The 8,118-nt window shown below is 38.8% G+C and overlaps 2 protein-coding genes across 4 annotated transcripts; both read left to right on the top strand.

The window, feature by feature from the left end:
- The first annotated feature begins 620 nt into the window (after nt 1-620).
- On the top strand, nt 621-4,904 carry gabrp (gamma-aminobutyric acid type A receptor subunit pi). Of its 3 annotated transcripts, none has more exons than XM_057350227.1 (10): nt 621-834; nt 1,731-1,804; nt 1,893-1,996; nt 2,098-2,165; nt 2,798-3,015; nt 3,129-3,211; nt 3,327-3,464; nt 3,705-3,857; nt 3,949-4,142; nt 4,231-4,903. In XM_057350227.1, the coding sequence occupies exons 2-10, from the start codon at nt 1,749-1,751 to the stop codon at nt 4,555-4,557; spliced, it is 1,341 nt and encodes a 446-aa protein (XP_057206210.1). In that variant the 5' UTR covers nt 621-834; nt 1,731-1,748; the 3' UTR covers nt 4,558-4,903. The 3 variants fall into 3 exon arrangements, with proteins under 3 accessions (XP_057206210.1, XP_057206211.1, XP_057206212.1); XM_057350228.1 differs by lacking the exon at nt 621-834 and adding an exon at nt 865-983 and having other exon boundaries at nt 4,231-4,904; XM_057350229.1 differs by lacking the exon at nt 621-834 and adding an exon at nt 898-961 and having other exon boundaries at nt 4,231-4,904.
- A 141-nt stretch (nt 4,905-5,045) lies between these two features.
- On the top strand, nt 5,046-7,700 carry pttg1 (PTTG1 regulator of sister chromatid separation, securin). The gene is made up of 6 exons (XM_057350230.1): nt 5,046-5,165; nt 5,569-5,667; nt 5,800-5,951; nt 7,197-7,269; nt 7,358-7,510; nt 7,596-7,700. Exons 2-6 carry the CDS (start codon nt 5,577-5,579, stop codon nt 7,679-7,681), a joined length of 555 nt encoding a protein of 184 aa, XP_057206213.1. The 5' UTR covers nt 5,046-5,165; nt 5,569-5,576; the 3' UTR covers nt 7,682-7,700.
- The last annotated feature ends 418 nt before the right edge of the window (nt 7,701-8,118 follow it).

Consider the following 8,118-nt stretch of genomic DNA (forward strand, 5'->3'; position numbering starts at 1 on the left):
TAATGACAGCGGGTGATCACTAAAAGCAGACATCTGGCTTTGTGAAAGAAAATAATAAAGACAGCAAGATGACAGAAGTTAGAACAGTAATGTCAAAAAACGTGTGGATAAGCAAGATGCACAGAGAGAGATAAAGAGATAGTTTCTGACTAGACATGGAGAATAAAATGGAAATTAAATGACACACATCTCACAGCAACTTCAAAAGAAGCACATGCTGTAGAAATGACAAGCAAAAGGCAATAACAATGATGAAAGACGATGAGATAGAAGAAGAATCGGAGCAAGCAGCAGGTGCAATGTCAATTTGGACCAAGGAACACCAAGAAAATTAGCATTGTGATTGAAATTGTGGGGGTTGGGGTAGTTCGTACAAAGCGAGTGAGTGAGAGAGGTTGGAAGAATGTGGCATGTCATAAACCTCAATAATGACATTGATTTAGCGAGCCGAGCAATAAAGTAGATTAATCTATAAAACTAGAGACTATCAGAGATGTTTTACACGTTTGTGTGTCTGTGTGTGTGAGAGAGGGGAAGAGAGAGAGAGTGTGCGTAAAATAGAGCAAGAGACTCTGGGGTAAGGGAGGGGGAATAGGGGAGGAAGAGAGGAAGATGAGAGAAGAGAGATGAGGGTGAGGAAGCCATGCTTGGATGGTGAAGAGATGCTGTTTGCTAGACAATAAGAGCTTCAGATGAAAGAAAATAGAAAAAAAAGACAACATTAAAACATTTATTGAGGATTGAGAACAACCCTAACTTGGATTCATTTACTGGGACAGCTGGAGTCAAAGAGAGCGAGAGGAAGAGTGAAGGACACATCTCAGATCTCCACAGGTAACTTCTGTCATTGTGATGGTCATGCAGCGTGACAGGGACTAGTTCAGGAGAACTGCTGGCGGGATGGATGGAGCGCTGAGGAGGAAAGGAAGAACAAAAGAATTGAATAGTGGGAGAAGGAAAGGTAGTGAGAATAATAATAAGAGGTAAAGCTTAAAGAAGTCTAGGTTCTGGAAAATATGTATTTTTAAATTAAATGCATGTCATTTTAAATTCATGTTTATGGAGCTATTCACTATAGATATTGGTCAACGTGTAAAGCTGTTGTTTACGTTCATGATGTCAGCGCAATGCATTTGGAGTGTTTTGGCAGTTTGTTGTGTGGCACTTAAAATCAATGCAGGATAGAACAGAGGCATTGGTGTTAAAATGTGATCATCTCAGATTTGCACAACTGTATGTATGTGTCACTGAAGGGCACAAGAGGTCTATTTTATGTGACTCACTAAAGAATAGAAGGGCAGTGACATTCTGAAAGATCACTCTAATCTAAAATTAGCCATTGAGAAAAAAGAGAGCGCGGGAGAAAAGGAGAGAAAGGATTGTGTAAGGTGGGGGCTGATGTGTGGCAAAATGGTCCAGCGCCATTCATTATGGACTGCTCCATGCGCAGGTCCTGAGATGATAACTGCAGTGCTTATTGCTGATGTGTTGCGGCAAGGCAAAAACCTTCTTAAGCTTAAGCTTAGTTAAAAAGTGATTGGGAAGTTGTGCATTAAATGAACGCACATGAGGCTATTGATGGTGCAGTTTTGTGAGAGGGAGGCCTGCTGCCATCTTGTGGTAAAGAACTGAAAAAAACATTTGAATGGTTGATGGGGATCAAATACGGATTAGAGCCCAGACCAACCAACAGATTTTAATAAAATATGCTTCTCAAAAATTCTCCACAGCTACCAGTGACCTATCACATGATGCTGTTCTATCTTCTGTTCTGGACAAGTTTCCTTCTGTTGTTTACAAATGGGTAAGAGTGAAAATCTGAAGCTTTATCGTTAAGAATCTATCACAGACCATTCACAATCATAACACAATGATTTCTCTGTGTCTCGTAGTGAAAGAGGGTTTCATTATGGAGAATGGAATGATTCTCAACTTCAGCCCACCATACAGAAGCTGATGAAAGGCTATAACCGCTACCTGAGGCCAAACTTTCATGGTAAAGCCTAACTTGACACTCAGACACTATGAATGCCTGGTTAAATACAGATTAGATAGAGTAAAAAACATTTTTAAGAATGAATTTCTCTGTTTCAACAGTGGGTCCTGTTGAAATTGGAATGAGTTTGGATATTGCCAGTATTGATGCCATTTCTGAGATCAATATGGTAATGTTCTCTTCTACAGTGTCTTTTTCTTTTATACAGATTGCTTAAAAACGTTCTTTCTTAAGATTAGTCATTGAATGCTATTTAATTCAAACACTCTTTAAAAAGGTGCTTCATGATACCATAGAATAACCTTTTTTGGCTGTCCATAAAGAACCATTGAAGGGATAGTTCACCCAAAAATGAAACTTCTCATCACAGTCTCATCATTTATTCACCCTCTTGTCATTTCAAACCTGTATGACTTTTTTCTTCTGCAGAACACAAAAGATATTTTGAAGAATGTTGGTAACTGAACAACAGCGGTAACTATTGACATGCACTGGTTTTGTGTCCATGCAATAGAAGTAAATGGGTACCGCCATTGTTCGCTTACCAACATTCTTCAAAATATCATCTTTTGTGTTTTGCAGAAGAAAGTCATACAGGTTTGAAATGACAAGAAGGTGAGTAAATGATGGGAGAACTATCCCTTTAACACACTCATAACAAATGCTTTGTTGTGGAAAAAGGTGCTTTAAATTATAAAAATAAGGAGGAAACGGTTCTTCTGGCATCAGTGTGAAAAGCCTGTTGTAGCACCTGCACCTGTTTTAAGAGTCTAATATAGGATTCTGTTCACGTACTGACAGGACTACACAGCCACCATTTTTCTAAGGCAACGATGGCGAGATTCCCGGCTGGTGTTCCCTGGAAATGAAAGTGTAAGTCTGGACGGAAGGCTGGTTTCCTTGCTGTGGGTCCCGGATACGTTTATCCCTGATTCTAAGCGTTCTTTCCTCCACGATGTCACTGTGGAAAACAGACTCATCCGGATCTTTAGCAACGGAACCGTGCTCTACGCTCTGCGGTATATCGTCTGAAAATTTACAGCTTCTTTACCAGAGACTGAACAGGCAATGTATGTGTGTCTGGGGAACCTTTTCAATGAAACGGTATCGCTATTCTTCCTTCTCTCCACAGTATAACAGCAACCATTGCCTGCAACATGGATCTCACCAAGTATCCAATGGATAGACAAGAATGCACCTTGCAATTAGAAAGCTGTAAGGCTTATTGCTGTGAAACAGTTATTGTAAAATCTAATTCATTTTTATGTTGTTTTACTTCTAATATAAATATTTAAAATCTTTACTATAACACTTGAATGTGTGTGTTCAGGGGGCTATAATATACAGGATGTGCAATTTTATTGGACCCGAGGGAATGACTCAGTGAAGGGGTTAGGTACACTGCGTCTGGCCCAGTATAGTGTCGAGAGCTACCATACAACTGTATCTCAGGCTGTGTATGAAACAGGTAAGAATATATATTTGCATTATGCATATCTTTCCCACCATGTTTGCACATTTGGTAGACCCTGTACCCATAGTGACTTACAATGCATTAAAAATGTATGTTTTATTAGCGAATGCGTTCTCTGGGTAAATGAAATCCATGACCTTGATGATGCATGATATACCAGTTGAGCTACAGCATCTGCAGTGTAATAGCCTACTGTTACAGTGTCTTTGAATAAAGTGTAAACATCTGTTGCAGGTTTATACCCAAAGCTGGTGCTGCACTTTGCTTTGCGCAGAAATGTTCTCTTTTTCATTCTGGAGACATATGTGCCATCAACACTGCTGGTGGTTTTGTCATGGGTGTCTTTCTGGATCAGTCAATCCTCGGTACCAGCTCGCACCTGCATTGGTCAGTGACTTTCTAAAAATGTACTTATTCTATAAAATATTACAAGATGAAATTAATCAAATATAAACAAAATAACCCATTCATTTCACAGGGGTGACAACCGTTCTTACAATGACCACACTAATGATGGGTGCCAGGACTTCACTGCCCAATGCCAACTGTTTCATTAAAGCCATTGATGTCTATCTCGGCATCTGTTTCACCTTCATCTTTGGAGCTCTGCTGGAATATGCCTGTGCTCATTTTTGCACCATGCAGCACCAAACCATCATGGATGTGCAAAGGGTTAGAAGCGTATCGTTAAACATGTAAAATAACACATAAGCACCTGTTGTTTTTATAATTTGCATTTTTGTACAATTCATTTTCACAGGAACTTCTGAAAGAATTTGAGGAGTCAAACAGTACATCTCATCTTGTCACCTCAACACCCAAAAAGATGCAGCCACAGACACAGCCAAAAGACACCACAGAGCAAGAAACAACGGACCAGACTGTGATGTGTGAAGGAGATGAGCCCGTAGCAGAGAAGAAGGAGAAAGGGTGTGGCTTGTCCTCTGTGAAGCAAATGTCTCGCAAGGCAGCATCCGTGATGAGTGTTGAGAATCCTCACAACATTGACAGCCACGCACGCATACTGTTCCCTATGACATTTTTGCTCGTGAATGTCTTCTACTGGCTATACTACCTTCTATTCTAAAGGAGGAACACAACCTTTTGCATCTCCGTAAATATGAGTATTGCACAATGACTTAAAAGTAAAAAGACTGCTGATAACAGAATCAATTTTAGTGCCACAAAATGCTGAGTTGGACTTTCTCGCTTGTACATTGTTGCATTTTCTTAAGAGCAAGGAAAGTGAAAATAACATGAACACACATACGGCTACTGCTACAGGACACATGAACAATTGCCTTGACATTGCTTGTTTATTGAGGGGGCTAATGCTTTGTAAGTTTTTTCTTTGTTTAGTTATTTATTGAACGATTTAAAAATGTTATGCATTATAGTGATGTTGTAAACAGACCACATTAAATGTCATTAGTTAAAAGAAATGATGTCAAGTTACAATCTATTTATCGGTTGTCTGCATTTCTGTGCTACTGTTGTACACATTCAAACCGTACGGTGACGCTGCTACGCTAAGAGCCTCGCGCAGTAAAAGAGAAGAAATCCACAGCCAATCAGGAAGCAGGTTGCCTTTTAAAACTCAGCCGGGAAACCGTAGAACCAAAACAAACGTAATTTTTGCTGTTTCACTTTAGTGGTGAAAGAAAAGCTTGAGAAAAAGAAAAAACCTGCAAAACGGTAAGCACTTTTAATACCTTATCTACACAATCGTGTTTAATTTTTACTAATTTACTGATTATTACAAATACGAGCAACAGACTCGGAGACATATGTTTTTCAACACGACATGGTAAATAACTAAATTTCATAAACTGACTCTTTAGTCAGTGAAGTTCTTCACTTGTCATTTGAATGTTTACTTTGCGCAATAAAATGGAAAAACGGAATCACTATTTTTTTTTATTTGGACCATCTCTTTTATTTAACGTTTCGTTTGCCCCAAATTATCGTAATTTACACGACTCGTATCGTTTTAACCCCCAAAACTTCCTGTGTAAACGTTACAGAAAGTTAATGCGTATTTAGAACGACACGACGGTGTGTAACGTTGTTACGTCTAAATTTGACATTTTGTCCACAGCTATAAACATGGACACAATGATTTATCTGGATCAGGAGAACGGCAGACTGACCACTACAGGTGTGAAATCTCGTCAGAACAGACTGCACTCTGCTCCAGGTCAGTCAATGTGCAAGTTGCCTAAACTAGTGTCCATGTAGTCTGGTTCCGTTTTTGGGACCTCCGCTACCATAAACATTCAACAATAGGCATTCACACAATTTGTGGTTTCGGTCTCTCTCTTTTTTTTAGATCAGTGCTTGAAAACACCTTTGACAGGCAAGGTTCGTCTTGGTGCTCCTGTGCAATCCAGCCGAAAAGCTTTGGGAGTTGTTAATAAGATTGTTGCCCCCTCAGCAGCTTCTGTTAAAGCAGAGGAGAAAGCCAAACCTGCCGAAGCAAAGGTTGGTTCTTGCTTTATTTCTTAAAGGGATAGTTCACACAAAAATAAAAATTCTGTCATTTACTCACCCTCAGGTTGTTTCAAACCTAAACAAATTTGTTCTGTTAAACACAATAGAAAGATATTTGTAAGAATGTTAGCAATTTTCAGTTCTGTGACAGCATCCACTACCATAGTAGGAAAAATTACTTTGTATAACACAAAGTGAGATATTTCAATAAGGGCTGGCTGCAGCCGATGGGGCGAGTGGAGCTCAACTCAAAAGCGGAAATACGTCACCTCCACTCGAAGCCCGAGCAGATATACGTCACCTATTTCTGACCTCAACACGGAAGTAATTTATGAAACGGCGCTGTTTTAATGTCAATAAATACGTTGTACTAATGTTTTAATGCTTCAAAATTATTGTTTGAATGTTATTCAATACATTTCCTGTTACTAAATCCAGACATTGCTTCCAGGTTTGTATTTAGAAAGTAAACATTATAATAGTTAGCAGTGAACAATAAATGAAACCTCAAATAAATTAATTTTTATAAAAATGTGAACACAAATAATTTAGGAATTTTATATTTAAAGCAAAATAACATGCAAAACAACCACAGTAATGTTTTAATTGAGTTAAAAACACAAACAATATTTACCAAACACATCAACTGCAAGTAACAGTAAATAACGATCAACGAACGTTCTTCTTTCCTTTTAATGGCGGGTCGCAACCAACATGTTTAGATGTATATCGCTACCTACGGGGTGTGTAACATCAGGGTTTCAGTACTTGGGTGGATTATATAAAAAATCAGATTTTCTAAACCTATATTTTAAAGAAAATCAAAATATATAAATCCATCGTGTTTATTCATCCTTTTTGCGTAATTTCACTGAAGCCATATGTGTTGTGCTTTCATTGCACGTTAAGACCGCGTCAGTCTGCAAGTAGTGTAGGAATGCTGAGATAAAATTACCTGAGATAAAGTTTGAACTTCGGAGAGCTCAGCGGTGCCATTTTGCCCCTTCTTTATTACTGATTGGAGGTGACACATTTCCTGTTCGAGAGTGGAGCTCCACTCGCCCCATCGGCTGCAGCTAGACCCCACTCAGATATTTTGAAGGATTTAGGAATACAAACAGTTCTGGAGCACCTTTGACTACCATTTATTTTGGGTGAGCTATCACTTTAACATTACGGATCACAGCTTTGTAAGCAATTAGCTGTAAGTATTTGTCATCTGTGGGGGGCTTTCAGTGTAAGGCATCTTCTCGGCCTGCTGCTGAAGAGTATCCAGAGATCGAGAAGTGTTTCCCATATGATCCAAGTGGTGAGTCTGTTTGCAGTTTTATTGTCTGCTCTTTCTCTTTTGGCCTTTAACTGAACTGCCACATTCATTTGCTGTGGTCACTTTGTAGCGTTTGAGAAGTATGGCGTTCCAGATGAAGTCTACCTCAGTCGTTTTTCTCTGGCTGGTCTGAGAAAACAGCCGTGGCCGACTGCCTCACCTGTGGATGAGTTGCTTTTGGTGGACCCATGCTTGCCACTTTCACCTCTAAAGATGCCCAAAGGTAACTTGTATGTTTAAAATGTATAGGTTTGTGTCTTGTTGCTTGCCAATTCTGAGTAAAAATAACCTAATTCTCTGTTGTGCAGAAGCAGAATTTGTAAATGAAATGGAGGCCTTTCTACAGACGATCGACAAGCTGACTGTTGACTTTCCTCCGGAGTCTGAATTCTGAATGTTTTATCTGTACTTTTTATTTGAATGTTCAAGTTTAGCTGTTGACTTGAAGCTTTTGGGATTGTTAATGTTGTTTTTGTTGCTTGAGGTTAACTTTATTCGGTGTATCATCAGTTTTTGTTTGCTCATGTTCTACACATGTCATGTTTTACTGCTTGCGTGGTTGTTCTTGTTTAACAAAACACAACTGCACATTTTTTAAAATCTTTATTAAAAGAATATTCCCTTACCCATCTCCATGTCTAAAGACATTAAAGTGCAAATGTTACCTCACATTGAAAGGTGAAAAAAGATAGGTTTAAGAATAAGTATCTATTAGATACCTTAAGGCTGAATATTGTAGTGATTAGAAAACATTTTTACAATTTGTCACATGTACACTAGTGTTAGCACCATTAAATTAGGAGCTGGATTTATCCTAAAAGAATATAAAGG

Source organism: Triplophysa rosa, linkage group LG13 (assembly GCF_024868665.1).
Source record: "Triplophysa rosa linkage group LG13, Trosa_1v2, whole genome shotgun sequence".
NCBI lineage: Eukaryota > Metazoa > Chordata > Actinopteri > Cypriniformes > Nemacheilidae > Triplophysa > Triplophysa rosa.